Genomic DNA, 18,001 nt, shown 5'->3' with positions numbered 1-18,001 from the left:
AGGCTGTTCTAAAAACAGAATTAAATCTCAAGTCAAATGAAAATTTTAATAAACAAAATCTTTTAAAAGAAGTTTTTAATAGAAAAAATATAATATACTATGGGAAAATTCAACTTGAAGCCCCTATAAAGATAAAATCCGCCAATGGGGAACTTGAAATAGCTTTGATAAATGATGAAGAATTGAGTAAACATATTGAGAAAATTAAGGATCAACAAAAAAGATCTAAAATTGGATGGATTCATATTAGTACTATACAAGTCTTAATCAAATCTACATATATGAAAGGAATTAATTCACCAATAAGCTTAGCAATCTGTGACAAAAGAATTACTGATGACCCAATAGATCAAATAATTGGAATTGTTCATGGAAACTTGGCAAACGTAAATGTTAAATTCAATGCCCATCTTGGATATGCTATACCTTTATCAACTGAAAATCTTGGAAGATCTATAAGTTTGGCTTATAAATTTCACAGAAAGAATCTAATGGAACAAGACGATGAACCATTTTCAATTACATATGCAATAAATTATGCTTTAACAAATAGCCATCATAGTATAATATTTAAAAACAGAGAAAGAATTTATGTCGATGAATTATTTCAGAAAATTGTAAAAACAGAAATACCAAAATATAAAGCTATTGAAAACCCAGTTCTTTTACTAAAAGAACCATCAGGAAAATTAGTTTCATCGAATTTTCAAATAAGAATCCAAAATTAATAGTCCTTTAAGTTTATCTAAGTTAAAGATTAAAGAAGAAAATTCTGAAATAAAAGAATTAACAAAAAAGGTCGAAAAATTAAATGAAACCCTAAACACTAAGTTATGACAATAAATAAAGAGAAAATATATGTAACCTATCAAGATAAGAAACAAGAGCTCTTTGAAAGAGAAAATCGGTTGAATTATTTACAGTTTTCTGAAATAAATCAAAGAGCATTTGAAGCTCTAAAAATAATCTATAACAAATTGAGAGGAGAAGTTAAAGAGTTAGAAAAATTAATAGAATCTTTAGAAAATAGTGATGAATCGATGATAGAATTTGCAGAAATTCTAAGATAAATAATGAAGTATACAAAGATTGAAAGACCAGAAAACAAAATAAAAAGAAAAAGGGCGAAAAAATTAAAAAGTAAAATAAAGGAGTATAAAAGGGAATTAAATAATCTTCAGTTCGAAATTAGTGACCTTATAATAAAAAGGATAGAAATAAGAACAAATATAAACAAGTTGGAACTAAACTTAAAAAATTTATAAATGCCTGGAACACCATATTATGACTTAAAAGAATTAAAGCTGTTGAAAGAAAAAATAGAAAATGAAGTTGAAAAATTAAAAAGATATTTAGAAACAACAGAAAGTGTAAAAATAAAAGAAGTTTTGGAGGATTTGAAAAATTATATTAAAAAAAAAGACAAACAGATAAAAGATTTTATATACAATAATCAAAGCAAAAAAAGAATATTATAAACTAAAACAAGATTAAAAAACTATAAAAATTAGTAATAGTAAAAATGCTCAATACTTTTTATGAAATTACAAATCATAAAATACCACCAACCAAATCTATACAAATTATAAACTCATTCGAAGCAAAATATGAAGAGTTAATAATCTTGAAAAAGAAATTACATTTTAAAAATTGGTATCAGAACCAAGTTAACGATTAAGGGTAACACTTTAAGTAACACTTTTAGTGACACGCTTTTAAATCAATAAAAGACAAAAATCTGTAAATCTGTACAAAAGTACATATGTACAGTAGATGACCCATAACATAATATTACTAACTTGAGCATACTTGTCAATACACTTGTTAGTTATTTTATTATTTAAAAAATATTATTGAATCTAATATATCAAGCAGGCAGATATAAATATGCTATGCATATACACAGAATGATATTTAAGTTTTAAATTATATGATATTTAATATTGCTAGACAATTTCTTCTAGAAATATTAAACATCGTGTTTAATATATCTTTTTCTTCAAATCTTGCTAAATAATATTTACTCTAGAAGAATTCACAGAAAATCAGAATAATTATTTTCTTATAATATTCATCGTACATAAAAAATAACAATTTACTAAGAATGAGATAAAAAAATTAAAAAATACAATATAATATTTTTAGATAATAACCTAGTAATGCTATAAAAAGATTTAACCATCCTAACAGAATAAGTAATTAAGTAGAATGATACTTTATTATTGAATATCAAATAATAGTATAGAACAAATTTAAAAGAGAAAAGAAAGGTAGAGTTCTTCAGGTAGGAGGTGATAGAAAATGCTCAGAATACATAAAAAGATTTAACCAATAATGTCCTATATTGTAAGCTTTTGACTTATTCATAAATAGTTACATTCTGTAAAAAGTTTATGCTTCAATTATCTGTACTCATAAACCGCTAGCATTTTATGCATTATTTATATTTTCACAGAAAATAAAGAGATCTCGAATATAATTTTTTTATTTATTATATTTGTGTAATATCAAACTGTAATTTATTTAATTGTATAAATTGACCTAAACAATTTGCATTATCACTAAATTAATTATCTATGAAGAATATATACTAAATATTGGTACTAAATATATATTAAAAATAAATTAAATAATATATATAATAATTAATTTGGTGACTAATTTTTAATATATCATAATATTTTTGAATTTTTTTATCAATTAAATGAACTCTAATTTTGAAAAAATAAACCCTCAAATAATGTAAGTTCTTATTATCTCTAGAAATGAAAATCATATTAGTACTATAAATTATTTATGGTGGACGATTCTCGTAACGTTTTATAGGCAACTAACTTGAAGGCTAGAGTTACGTCAATATATTAATTAAAATAATATTGGAGAATTAACTTTTTTCAGTTAATAGTAATATTGGTTAATTTTTTAAAATTATCTTATTTACTTTAAATTTTAGATCATAAATTATAAATTTTTAATCTTAAATTATAAATACTCAAAAAATAAGAATTTTAAAATTAAAAGATAATTATCATTGACTAACTAATAAAATGATTTCCTATATTTTTTTTCATTAATTATATATTATGTCAAAATCACAGGAAATGATGTAATGGTAATATATGGGGTTATTAAAAAATTTAACTTTTCCATTACCTACTATCAATCAAGTATCAACACAATTAGTCCAACTTATAGCAAATAATAAATTCTTAGTAAATATTTGGTGAAAGGTCTTTTCATACTAAAATTAATATTAATATAAATTATATTTTATTCAATTTTCAATCCTTTCTATTTGAGATGCAACATTAACATGGTAACAACACAAAAATACACAAATGAGCTGAAAATGACATACACAACCAGGCAGTTATATTAATAAAAACATTTTAAATTAATTATTTACTTTTAAAAAGTTATTATAATTAAGTAGAAATATATGATGAGTAGATAATAGTACAAAAATATCTTACCCCAAAAAATACCGTAAAATTAGTCTATCTAATAATAAATCTGAATGGGGCGTAAATAATATTATTTATCTGGGCAATAATATGGTAAAATAAACACTTAATATGTTTCAACTTTTGAATTTTTTGTTTTTGATATTAGAGTGGCAATGGTGTTTTTTTTTAAATATGAATTTTTGGGGTGTTATTCTCAAATGTAAAATCTTTTAATTAGAGAAGTAGAAATTAGATCGTTCGATTTGTTAGAGATATAAAAATTGGACCGTCTAATTTGTAGAAATACAGAAATTGAACCATCCGATTTACAAAAAATACAGAAATAGTCGGACTGTTTGATTTGTGTTAAAAAAATTAAAAATTTTGAAGTACAAAAATTAGACCATTTAATTTCTATAAAAAATTGGATTATTTAATTTGTTAGAGGTACAAAATTAGACCATCCGATTTATAGAAATACAAAAATTACATCGTTCGATTTATAAAAAATACAGAAATCGTTGAACTGTTTGATTTGTGTTAAAAAAATATAAAACATTTGAACTACAAAAATTAGACCCTCCATTGACCTATAATTTATATATCTTTTATAATTTTAAAAAATACTAAAAATTACAATGTTAAAGAATCTCTATTTCTACTTCTATACCTAAAAAAAACCCCTTTATCCAAGACCAAAGGTGGAGACGTAATCCATAACAATGGTCAATTTTTGTTTAAAATATAAAATTTTTATTTCATCCAAAAAATAAATCTTAGATATTTTCATATTAAGAAAATAAAAATTAGTGTAAAAATACTAATATTCTTCAATTATATATTTATTGTAAAAAAAGATAATCTTATTTAAAAATAAAAAATTATTTACGGTAATATGTATAATAAAACAAACATATCCTAATTTATTCTTAAAAATATTAAAAATAATTTACAATCATTTATGGCAGTAAATAAATAAATAAATTTTATAATATATGGATATAATATATATTTTAAACATAATATTATTACTTAAAATATATTTTTAACCTTAAGACGACAAACATTCACGGAAAACTATCGTCAGATATATATTAGTTTATTATTGATTTTGTTTTTATTAGTTTCTTGAAAACTCACACGGCCTATTTTGTTCCCTTGAGGCTAATTAGTACAATGGCACTATGATAATACACCATCATTAATCATTAATCTGTCTTAAAGTTGAAGCCATCAGCAACAACTTTATTTGGTGTCATATACTCACAAAAACAACTAGCTTTGATTTTTATGGCTCAACATACTCTCAATTCCCTTCAATTGAAGTCAAGCAATATAGTTGCAATAATTACATATCAGTCAGCCAATAACTTTCTTCCCTTTCAAGCATTAATAAATTTTTTTAAAAAAATAGGTTTAATCTTAATTATATTTTTTATTAATTAGAAATACCTGTTAAAAGCTGTATTATTATTAGCTTCAAAACATAGGCGTGGGAGTTGATTAATGATGTCCTTTTATTTAGATTGTCCATTGATAAAATAAAATAGATCAAGATCTTTTAAAGTTAAAAATTTATTATTTTTAAATTAAAATAATAAAATAAATATTTCATGAAAGTTAATTAGAAAATTAATAATAAATTTTTTATTTTGTTATTTTTGTAAAATGATACCAAACTTAAAATTCAAGTGAATTACAAAAATAATTATAAGAAAAGAAGAAGGTTGGTGATGTACTACTCTCAGGTCATTGAAATTTAAAGTAATTGAAGAAGAATTGAAAAGAAGTGAAAAGAGAGAATAATTGGTTAAAAGAACCACCACAGAGTACTGAGTACCAATTACAATATATATAGCAAAAGGGAAAATAAATTACTAACTAATAGTGCTATAATTAGAATCAGTGTAACCAGATAGTGTGAAAGAATTGTTGACAGAGAAAAATAAGCCAGTTGCTGGTGATTGTTTTAGATACCGGATGATCCTATAGGCAGCCTTCAAGTGGGCATCAGTTGGTGAATCCATGAACTGAGATAGGCATCCAACAGAGTAGCTGAGATCTGGTCTTGTGTTAGTAAGGTACAGAAGTCTGCCCTCTACGATAGATGGTTGCATCAGGAAGAGGGGAGCCTGAAGCCTTAGACAGAGAAGCAGTGTACTCCATAGGAGTAGATGCTGGTTTTGCACCAAGCAAATCGCAGTCTGTGATCAAATCCAATGCATACTTTCTTTGATACAGTGCAATACCAGCATTGCTTCGTGCTACCTCCATCCCAATAAAGAACTTAAGAAGGCCAAGGTCTTTAATTTTGAACTTATCATCCAAAAACATTTTGACAGCTTGAATTTCATTCAAATCATCTCCAGCTAACACAAGATCATCAACATAAACAAGAATAGCTGTGAAAGTTGTACCTGTGGATTTGGTAAAAAGCGAGTGATCATTTTCAGATGGAGTAAACCCCAGATCAGTAAGTGTAGCAGACAACTTGATGTTCCATTGGCGACTAGCTTGTTTCAAACCGTACAAATATTTTGTCAACTTGCAGACTAAGTTTGGATCGGAACACTACAACCCCTTTGGAAGTTTCATATAAACGTCCTCATGTAGGTCTCCATGGAGAAAAGCTGTATTCACATCAAGTTGATGAAGATGCCAATTCTTTGCTGCTGCAATGGTAAGAAGAACACGCACAGTGCTCATTTTCACAACGGGACTAAAGGTGTCAATGTAATCGACTCCAGGAATTTGAGTGAAACCTTGGGCAACAAGACGTGCCTTATGCCTCTCGATAGTGCCATCTGGGTTGAATTTTGTGCGAAAAATCCACTTACAACCAACTGCATTCTTTCCAGGAGGAAGAGAAGTGATGATCCAGGTTTTGTTTTGCTCAAGAGCAGTGAGTTCTACCTCAATAACCTTCCTCCAACAATCATGCATAACAGCCTCAGAATAGTGTTTGGGGTCCGAGTTATTTATGAGAGCAAAAGTGAAGGCCTGGTGCTTGGGAGTGAACAATAAATATGACAAATGGTGAGAAAGGGGATACTTACATGTTGAAGGTAATTGGGCCGCATGGATTAGATCTCTATGTGATGAAATATGGAAACAATGAAAATCTTTAAGATAAGAGGGTGTTTTTCTTTCTCGTTCAGACCTTCTCAAAACTGGTGCAGCAGATTGTGACTCAATATGAATGGATGAATGTTCTAATGGTGCCAATGCAGATGCTGATTCTAAGGTGGCGGGTGATGCAGAATCTGTTATATCATGAAGAGATGCCATAGGTGATGTAGAAGTGGCAGATAAATCAGGTGTAGTGTGTATGGTGTGAGGTGCAATTATGCCATGAGTATGCTCATATGAAGAAGTATGTGCAGAGTTATTATAAAAGAATGCAAAAGGGTCAAAATTGGATGATTCAATTGAAGGCTGATCTATAGAAAAATCAGTGCTTGGTATTTGTTTGAATGGAAAATAGTGTTCATAAAATTCAGTGTTTCTTGATATAAAAATTTCTTTGGATTTTAAATCAAACAAAATGGACCCTTTTGTTCCTGATTGATAACCAAGAAAAACACATTTTCTAGCTCTAGGATCTAATTTTCTTCTATTAGTACTCAAAGTGGTAGCAAAAACAAGACAACCAAACACCTTGAGATGAGTCAAATCTGGTTTATTCTTGAAAAGTGCCTCATAAGGCGTTTGATGATTCAAGAAGGTGCTTGGTAGTCTATTTATTAAATGTACTGAATGTTGCATAGCATAGTGCCAAAAATATTTTGGCACATTAGAATGAAACAAAAGTGCTCTTGCAATATTCAGTATATGTTGATGCTTCCTCTCAACAATTCCATTTTGTTGAGGAGTTTCAACACAAGATGTTTGATGTAATATTCCTTTTGAGTTATAGAAGGAGTTCATTTTAAATTCCATCCCATTATCTGTTCTAATTTGTTTCACAACTTTATGAAATTGAGTTTGCACCATTTGAACAAAATTTTCTACTAACACTCTAGTTTCGGATTTTAGTTTCATGCAATAAATCCAAGTAAACCTCGTTTTATCTTCTACAATTGTAAGAAAATATTTATGGCCAGCAGTAGATAAAAGTGAGAGTGGTCCCCAAATATCTATATGTAACAAATCAAAAATATATTCTGATTGTGTATTACTAATGGGGAAAAGACAATTTCTTTTGTCTAGCCAAGTGGCAAGAATCACAAACATGAGATGATGAAATGCATTCAATAAATGAAAATGTATTTTTCATGATTGACATTCTTTTGGATGGTAAATGACCTAGTCTAGCATGCTATAGAGTTCCTAAATCTTGCTGCACTGTGACATTTACAGAATGTGTGTTAACTTCTGGTGTAGTTAGTTTCCAAGGTTGAGCATCCATCACATAAAGATCTCCAATGACTTTAGCATGCCCAATCATCTTCAATAGTGGGAGTACCTGTATCTCACAAAAAGAATCAGTAAATTTTAATTCACAATGTAATGACTTTGTGAGTTTAGACACTGAAATCAAATTATATTTAAAGTGAGGTATGAAAAAAACATTGGTAAGAATCAAATGTTTAGAGAGTTGCACAGTGCCACAAATGTTTGTTGTAGTGGTAGAACCATCATGTAGATTTACCAAAACTGGTATCATATAATGAAAAGTTTTGAAAGACTCTTGAATATAGGATGCATGATCAGTAGCTCCACTGTCAAGTATCCAAGAAGTTTTAGTAAAATTTGATGATACACTCAAGCAATGCCTACCTTTTGGTTGAGTAAGGGTGGCCGAAGAAGTAATGTGGTTTACACTATTTGAAGTTGGCATGCGTGGTTGTTGAAGGAGTACTAGTAAGGTTTCCTTCTGATCTGGAGTCAACACAAGTACTGTATCATCGCTCTTTTTATCCTGGTTAGAATCAGCAATCTCAGCACTAGAATTCTCAACTATCTCGTCAGTGCTAAGTTGATTGGCTACTCGCTGCTTTTGGTGAGTAGGAAAGCCATTTTTCTTATAGCATGTCTCTGCTAAATGACCAATTCGATTACAGTAGCTACAAAACTTTGAAGTGTAGCCTCGACTATAAGATTTTTGATTTCCTCCTCTACCTGAATTTCGTCCATGGCCTCTGCCTCTTCCAGAAAATGAACTGCCTCCAGTTGAGTTTTGCACCTCTAAAGAGTTAGTCACTATGTTGCTATTTGACGGGTCACAATTCAATTCTTGCTCTTGTTGGATTAACATAGATAGTACTGTGTTGATTTCAGGTAACGGCTCCATTAGCATGATTTGTGATTTAACATTTGAATATTGCTCATTCAATCCTTTTAAGAATTTGACAATATATTCCTCAAAAGCATAGTCTCGAACAATTCGTAATCCACATGAACATCCATTAACACAAGCAACACAACTAGGAATAGCACGTAAATTTTCTAAGAGGAGAAAATTGTTACACCTATCCCATGCTTCAAAATTAGGATCACCTTCACCTGGTTTTAGAATGGATCCATCGAGGAATTTCACCTTGTTCTTCGATCTGAGTGCTCTCCACATATCGTGCGACCACTGATAATAATTTTGAGGTGTCAACTTAAGCGGAATTAGAGCCAAACCAGGACTTTCTCCTAGATGAAGAAAATAAGGACTAATCGGATCAGAAATTGCAGAAGAGGAACTAGATCTGCCAAGATGTGCCTGGAACTGAGAGAATTGACGCATGAAAGCGGTGAAATTCTTAAAATCTGCAGCGGAATTTGATGAAGGGCTTGCATTCGGATTAGCTAAATTATCTGCCATAATTGGATCTTCTCGCTCTGATACCATGTAAAATGATACCAAGCTTAAAATTCAAGTGAATTACAAAAATAATTATAAGAAAAGAAGAAGGTTGGTGATGTACTCTCATGTCATTGAAATTTAAAGTAATGGAAGAAGAATTGAAAAGAAGTGAAAAGAGAGAATAATTGATTAAAAGAACCATCACAGAGTACTGAGTACCAATTACAATATATATAACAAAAGGGAAAATAAATTACTAACTAATAGTGCTATAATTATGTCTAACAAACTAACCAACTTGACAGCTATACAAAAAACAAACTCTATTATTTTACAATTTTACCAACTTTTTATTTTAAAGGATATAAATTTAAATAAAATAGATTGAGTTTTACTCAAATAAGGTCATTATTGACTTGAACTAATTAACCTACTGTCTATAATAGAATTTCCATAAACAAGGACCAAGTTGACACTTTTGTGAAAAACATAAAATATCATAACCTTAACCAAAACGATTGTTAAAGAGTTATATTAACCGAATATATTGAGAAACTAAAAAATGAAAAATTATATTCTGTCATAAAAAATTTATTATATTTTCTCAATTTAGATTTTAAAATTATTTTTAATTAAGAACTACATACAGTATTTTTGTGGACAATAGTAAACTCATTTTAATTTTTTGACAAGTATTTTCGTATAACGATTATTTTTAAGTGAAAATATTTAATAAAAATAAATTTTTAAAATGATTTTAAGTATTTTTCATAAATAAAAGGTCAATGGTAGTTTTTTAAATATATAGAGATGTTTTGTTCTAAATTTTTTTTTTCAAAACAGTTTCCTTATTCTTCCCCCTTTTTCATTGAAAAAAAAAAATGTAAACTTGTTTGTAGGATTATAGCGTAAGAGTAGGATAAAAAAAAAACATTCCACTTCCTAATTGATACTTGTGACTAAAAGGTTATTTGGTAAAGTCAAACTTCCTGTGTTGCATAAGAAAGATGAAGGAATATATAATACTAGAAAGAAGTAGTAGATGCACGAGTAAACTTTTTGAAAATATTTTTTTAATTATTAATTCTAAATGCTAACTTTAAACTTTAACTTCCATAAAAAAAAACAATGCTATAATAAAAATTAATTAATATTAACTAATTAAAATTTAGTTTCTAATAGTTTTTTTTTTGTCATAGTGCATTAGTTTTTAAAGATCTGCTGCTACTGTTTAATAAATTGTTACATGTATATATAAAATAGAATTTAAATTTTTAATATTTATTTAAGTAAACAAGTGAAAATTCAAATTAGTTTCTTAATGCATTAGTTAGTAGGGTGAGATAGGGAGCTACCTAACTCCAACGCCAACCATCCAAGCCACCTTCCTTCTTTTGTAAAACGAAGAAAGACAAAGAAAAGAGAGGAAGTAAATTTTGTACAGCGAAGCCACCTACGCAACAACGCTTGCTCCCCCCAACTAACCCCATCCTCACTTGTCACGTGACACACACCCTCCCCCTTCTCCCTCACTATATAAACCCCCTCTCTCTTCTCTCCCCCGGCTTTCATTTCCAATTTCCCAACTCGCTCTCTCTTCCACTCACCTCCTCACCCGAGTCAACAAGGTTCGCACTCGCTCTAACTAACTAACTCTAACCACCTAACTCAGCTCTTTCTTTCCTCTTCGCCATCGTAGATCTCGTTTTTTACATCCTCTTGATGTTCAATTCATGTTAATCTTCATTTCAATTCCTAGTTTCACTTAGATGATGCATTCATTTGTTCATTCTTCTTCGTCTTTACTGTTGTTGTTTTTGTTTTAGTCTATCTTGATTGCGTTGTTTGCATGATCAGTTCGAAATCTGCGGCGTATCTTCTGTATTCGTGTCGGAATTCAGAACTTTTTAGATTTTTGTTTGGTTGTTTGGAGTTCAAGTTTCGCCGATCTCGTGTGCATTCGGTATTAGATTCCGATTCTGACATTGACATGTTTCGGTTTTTAGTTTTGTTTTTTGTTTTGGGCTGAGTTTGAATGCAATATGGTGAAAACTAAAATGTGCTTCTTGTTTGGTTGGCGTTTGTTGTCTAAAAAGAAGCTTTGGTCATTTGATGGATCTGCTTCATTGACAAGCTTCCTTTTTTGTTTTTTCAAATTTGTAATTAATGTGATGCTGCTTTTTTTCTCTGTTGTCGTGATTGGTGAATTGTTGAGTCATCATTCATGAGTGTTAGGTGGTGTATTTGTTAGTTGATAGTCAAAACTGGTTAGTTACAGAGTAAGTGGAATGTGATCCTAAGCTACCTTGAAAAGCAATGTAAGGGATTCAGATTGTAGTCAGCCAAAGCTTCTCTTAGTATCTTACCCAAAAACCGAAAAAGAGGTTGTCTTTACTGGTGAGTGCAATTGTGAGCTTGAAACTATGCCTGTATTGTTGTCTTCCTTTCTGGGTTGCAGCCATTTGGAATTCCAAATTGGTTTTCAGTGTGGTTGGTGTACTCTATTTTGTTGCAAGATTAGTTATATCTTTCAGATTGGTTTTCTACTTCACCCTTCGAATCTGTTTGATATCAGATTAATGAAGTTCTGGGCCTTCACTTCTTGTTTCTGGTTTTCCCCTTATGTGATTACTAAGATCTAGAATTCACGTGATTGTTTATTGTGAGATGTTAATCATACAAAAGCATATCTTCTTTAATCTCCAGTCCATATTTTGATCTCAAAGTTAGATGCTATTCTCTATATTTGATTTCAACTGGAGAACATGATAAGTTTTTAATATATATATTGTCAGTTTCTGTAATTTACATTTTAATTGTATGACGTTTGTTACAATAATGTACCAAGCATTCCTTTATATTGCTTCTGTTGCAATATAGATTGTAATATACTAGTTTGTCATCAGATCTATCTATTTATTCATCATGGCAACTGGGCAACTATTCTCCCGAACTACACAAGCATTGTTTTACAACTACAAGCAACTGCCCATCCAGCGGATGCTTGATTTCGACTTTCTTTGTGGTATATATTGGCTCTATATCTTATTATTCATTCAGACATGCTAGAGAAAATTATAAAATGGTTTTGATATTTGTCTTATTATTAATGGAAGCTCAAATTTTCTATTCATAGGAAGGGAAACACCATCAGTAGCTGGAATAATTAATCCTGGCTCTGAGGGATTTCAGAAGCTTTTTTTTGGTCAGGAAGAAATTGCAATCCCGGTTCATGCTAGGTATGTGAATCTGTTGCTTGTCTATCTCTAAATACAGACTATCCTTTTCCTGCTTTAAGTTTGGTTTTGAAACTGGTCATTGAGGAATGACATTTTTTCATCATCATAACACACCAGTGAATACAAAGGAACCATCCTGTATTGTATTTGTAATGAAATTCTTGTTTGTCCAAGCGTAATGTGTTGATAGTTGAATGTTGGGTTATTTTGCAGCATTGAAGCAGCTTGTGCTGCACATCCTACTGCTGATGTCTTCATCAATTTTGCATCATTTAGAAGGTCAGTAAATAATTTACTATTACTTTGAGCCTATGGCATCTTAATTAACAGTACATGAGGACAATGAAAAAGGTTTAATTTAAATACAGTGCTGCCGCATCGTCCATGTCTGCTTTGAAGCAACCAACAGTTAGAGTTGTTGCTATAATTGCTGAAGGAGTACCCGAATCAGACACTAAGCAATTGATTGCGTATGCCAGGGCAAACAATAAGGTGAAAGTTGAAACGAAACTGAAACCAAATCAACGCAACAGTTAAATAGAATAACCTGGACTTACTTTAATCTCCTGATATTATAGGTTGTTATTGGTCCGGCCACTGTTGGAGGAATTCAAGCCGGTGCATTTAAAATTGGTGACACAGCTGGAACAATTGATAATATAATTCACTGCAAGCTCTACAGGCCCGGATCTGTTGGATTTGTTTCTAAATCTGTATGTGTTGCATTACCATCATCATCATCTTTCTCATACTCAGGATAGATCTTATATTCTTTTACTACTGTGATTATTATTTATTTATTTTAAAATAATCTTGTCCGGGAACCCCCTCTTGTATAAGGATCTCTAAGATTAGTTCAAGATGTCTTGTGCTCCTATATTTTTTACTTTTTGATGTCAAATTTGATACTTTTTTATTCTTCACTGTCTTATAACCAGATTAAGATTTGACAAGTTGGAGCTAATTCTACTTCAAAATAGCTGTTGCAAGAAATTTCATAATTATCCCATGAGATTAATACAAATTATGTGTTTTGCCTGTATATGGATCATAACTTCATCTAACAACTCGATTAGTATAATCTCTAGGCATTCGCTTCTAACCATTTTTAGGCTTTAGTAGGTTCAGTATGTATAGATAGATGGTAAAACTACATGTAGGTGCTAGTGCAACAGCACAAATTGGAATGGACTTGTATTGCAATTCTGTGGGTTCACTCAGACACCATATTTTTGGTCAGCATTGAACTCAGTCTGATCTTTGATTTCACAGTGGAAATGATGACATTGTGATCATAACTATGGTGAAACATAGGTTGTTAACTTGCTTAATAGCTTTTGTTAGCATTCATTGCCAGATTTTCCCACCCTCTTTACCGTTGATAAATAATGGCAATGGTTATATCTTTATCTAAGGCAACAGTTTTCCTTGAAACTGATTTTGTTTAATGTTAAGAATACAAAGGTCTATAGAAAATCTGTGTGTTATTGCTTTTGGCTGGGTATTTGATGATTCTGAGAGAAAACAACCTTCTATAAACTGCAGGGTGGAATGTCCAACGAATTATACAACACTATTGGCCGTGTATCTGATGGAATTTATGAAGGTAATACCAGGTTTATATGCCACTAATTTGAATATTTTGATGCTGATGCTGAGTTATTTTTATTTTGTTTTGCCATAGGCATTGCCATTGGAGGAGATGTTTTCCCTGGTTCCACTCTTTCTGATCATGTTTTGCGGTTTAACAATATACCACAGGTAAAATTTTCACTTTCAGGTTGGTGAGTTACAAAAGAGTATTTAGAAAGCGTGTATAACTGATGGGAATTAGTATACAAACCTGGAATTACATTGAACCTTACCTCAGGTTAAAATGATAGTAGTACTTGGGGAGCTTGGTGGCCGAGATGAGTATTCCCTAGTTGAAGCCCTAAAACAAGGAAAAGTAACAAAACCAGTTGTTGCCTGGGTTAGTGGAACCTGTGCAAGACTCTTCAAATCTGAAGTGCAATTTGGTCATGCTGTATGTCACTGCTCCCTTTTCTTTGGCTAATTTATAAATTAAATCATTCATCAGAAGGACAGCACTGTTAATTCCATTGGCACTTTTGTATATCAGGGAGCTAAGAGTGGGGGTGAGATGGAGTCTGCCCAAGCAAAAAATCAGGCACTAAAGGATGCTGGAGCTGTTGTTCCCACTTCATATGAAGCTTTGGAAGCTGCAATTAAAGAGACATTTGACAAATTGGTCAGTTTTCATGTATCATGAAATCTATCTTTGATTGATTATTCTTCCCTCTCCTTTTCCCCATAAGTTGGCAATGCTTTAAACAAGTCTTGTTTTATTTCCGTTATTAGCGATAAATTTAATATCGGGGTTGGCTTATTATTTGGTAGGTTGAAGAAGGAAAGATCATGCCAGTGAAGGAGATTACTCCTCCACCAATCCCTGAGGACCTAAACTCTGCAATCAAGAGTGGAAAAGTCCGAGCTCCTACTCATATCATTTCCACCATTTCTGATGACAGAGGTATGTTGGGAACCACTAATGATTTTGTGGCTTAGACGCTCGAGTACAACAGAACTAAATTTTCTTCCAAAATTTTCCAAAGGTGAGGAGCCATGCTATGCTGGTGTACCCATGTCTTCCATTGTCGAAAAAGGTTTTGGTGTGGGTGATGTTATCTCTCTTTTGTGGTTTAAACGCAGCCTTCCACGTTACTGTACTCAATTTATTGAGGTAGGGTTTTCAATACAGCAGAGCTATTCTCGAGTGTTTGCTCTTGCTTTCTTCTTTATGCATCTCTTGAGCCATGTTCAAGCTTTTCTTTAGGTGATTCATTGTGGTGCCAGTTTTCCATTTAGATATTTATCGCTAAAGAAGACTTGATAATATCTTTCTGGTAACTTACATTGGTCAGATCTGCATCATGCTATGTGCCGACCATGGTCCCTGTGTCTCAGGTGCTCACAATACTATTGTGACAGCAAGGGCTGGGAAGGACCTAGTTTCCAGTCTTGTATCAGGTAAATACACGCCTTTCTCCATTTTGAAGCAGGCTTGGCAGGGTGACCATAGATGTTAGCAATGTCTTGATGTGGTTAGTAATTCATGAGCTTCTGAAACAGGTTTGCTTACAATTGGTCCTCGATTTGGAGGTGCCATTGATGATGCTGCTCGCTACTTCAAGGATGCTCATGATAGGGTATGATTAATAAAATTTTTAGAGGAAGGGAATCAACATATTTCAGGGGGAGTGGGAATTTATAGATGCACCTTTACTCCTTTCTATAATACTACAACATTTGAAAAGAATCTAACATGCAGTAGTATACTTTCTGTTACCACAGGGCCTTACACCTTATGAATTTGTAGAAAATATGAAGAAGAAGGGCATTCGTGTGCCAGGAATAGGGCACAGGTATCATAATACTGTCTGTTAATTTATTAAGCAATAATTGGTTTCTCTGTAGTTGTATATAACCTGTATACTTGGCACTGGTGAGATCAACTTGTAGATGTAATTGTAACCTCTTGACGAGGCTTTTCTTTTCTTTAAAATATATCTGAATATCTTAATTTTTGTTTTTTGTGTAAAAGGATCAAGAATCGTGACAACAAGGATAAGAGAGTTGAACTGCTACAGAAATTTGCACGGACTCATTTTCCTTCCGTGAAATACATGGAATATGCTGTTCAAGTTGAAGCCTACACCCTTACAAAGGCAAATAATCTAGTTCTTAATGTAGACGGTGCGATTGGGTCCCTTTTCTTGGATCTTCTTGCTGGTAGTGGAATGTTCACCAAGCAAGAGATTGATGAAATTGTGGAGATCGGCTATCTGAATGGTCTCTTTGTTCTGGCACGCTCCATAGGTCTGATTGGGTGAGTTCATTAATTTAAATATGCACATTTCTCTTAAAGAGCACAGTTTTGCGCCTTTTATGCACAATTCATTGAGTTCCACTTCAGTTAGCTGGTCCTCAGTCACATGCTGTCTATGCCTGATTGGATGATCTTGTTTGAATCAATTGATCTATCTCATCCAGCATCTACCCCCTGAAAAGAAAAGAAAAAAAACACTATGTGGCTTGTTCTCATTGGTTGTTCCTTAATTTTATATTTTCAGGCACACCTTTGACCAAAAGAGATTGAAGCAGCCGCTCTACCGCCACCCATGGGAGGATGTTCTCTACACAAAGTGAGTGTGTTTTTTATTGCTTAGCTGGAAGAACTTTGCCACGAGAAAGGAATTGGGGTCTGAAATATATGCTGGAATGAATCTTTCTTTTTTAGCTGTTAGACTAGTGAGTGTTGTACGATCTATTATTGGTGGCATTCTGTCTTCCATTCTTAAAGTAGTATTAAAAATTCGTACAGCAAGAACGAACTCAATTCAATTTATAATCAATTTTAAGAATTATTTCTCTTGATGAATCTGATCTCTCTTCTGTTGTGGCTTCAAAAGGAATTGATCATTAAGTTCCGCAATTTTGAGAACTTGAGCATTTAGTGTTTGTTGTTGGTAGCCACTATTTTTATGCCCAATTAATGGAAGGTTGGGTACTCCGTAGTCCATATTCCATAGATAGACTTGAATTTTGAATAATGTGTGGCCAATCTTCTTATCCACACCAGAGACCCTTGTGGCCTTGTCCCCTTCAGTGTTGTACCACTAATATGTACTATTCCAAGTTTGTTGTTATACAATATATCATTTTTCTGAACAAAATAACTTTTACCTGTTGACAATGATACTTCAACTGAAAATAAAGATAAATGTTAAATTAATCACTTGCATCTCTCTCTAAATTATCTTTTTCAAGTAATGAACTAACTAATTTTCTTTGTTGGTTGATAGATAGGATATTAACCCTATGAATCAATAGACATTACTTATCCCTTTCAAGCTTACAGTATTATCTGCCACAAAAAAAAACAAAGACTTGTGTTTTGGGAAACACTAACTCTATTAGTATCCAGGACTAGGTAGATACTAATTCAATATTATTGATTAACAAAATCATAATCAGATTCCACTTTTCTGGCTAATTTGTAACTTAGGAAAAAAAATTTGGTGAAGAGTAGAATTAAATGGAAAATGAAGAAGATGTACAATACACATGAATTGATTTTGGGATTTTTTTTTTCTTTACTGAAAAAAAGTAATATTCACTCTTAACTATAGTATTAGCCGATAAGAGGAGACATGGATTTGAAACATGCTTGTGCATGTATTTTTTTTTTCTTTTTTCTTTTGGTTTGTCTTATACTAAATTTCTTTCTCTTGAAAGTAACGAAGATCAAATTTAAGATCTTTTGGTAATAGAAGATCTATTGTGAAATCACTTGCGTCAAAAGCTTAAAACCAATAAAATTAAATATATAAATCAATTTTGACAGTGATATTACAATATAGTTCTTCTATTAGTTCATTAGATTTTTGGTTCAATCAAATTATGAGAACTCTTTACAAATTATCAGACAAGAGAGAGCAAATAAAACTACTATTTCCACT

General features: G+C 31.4%; 1 protein-coding gene across 1 annotated transcript; it reads left to right on the top strand.

Annotated features, from left to right (window-relative positions):
• The first annotated feature begins 10,726 nt into the window (after positions 1-10,726).
• LOC107483416 (ATP-citrate synthase beta chain protein 1) lies at positions 10,727-16,920 on the top strand. The gene is made up of 17 exons (XM_016104035.3): positions 10,727-10,868; positions 12,147-12,265; positions 12,377-12,479; positions 12,693-12,758; positions 12,848-12,971; positions 13,058-13,192; positions 14,025-14,085; positions 14,164-14,240; positions 14,350-14,505; positions 14,602-14,730; positions 14,880-15,012; positions 15,095-15,222; positions 15,404-15,509; positions 15,612-15,688; positions 15,834-15,904; positions 16,084-16,368; positions 16,613-16,920. Exons 2-17 carry the CDS (start codon positions 12,166-12,168, stop codon positions 16,686-16,688), a joined length of 1,827 nt encoding a protein of 608 aa, XP_015959521.1. The 5' UTR covers positions 10,727-10,868; positions 12,147-12,165; the 3' UTR covers positions 16,689-16,920.
• Positions 16,921-18,001: the final 1,081 nt, after the last annotated feature.

This window comes from Arachis duranensis, chromosome 4, assembly GCF_000817695.3.
Source record: "Arachis duranensis cultivar V14167 chromosome 4, aradu.V14167.gnm2.J7QH, whole genome shotgun sequence".
NCBI lineage: Eukaryota > Viridiplantae > Streptophyta > Magnoliopsida > Fabales > Fabaceae > Arachis > Arachis duranensis.
Note: the sequence above shows the minus strand (reverse complement) of the source record. Positions and strands in the feature narration are given on the sequence as shown.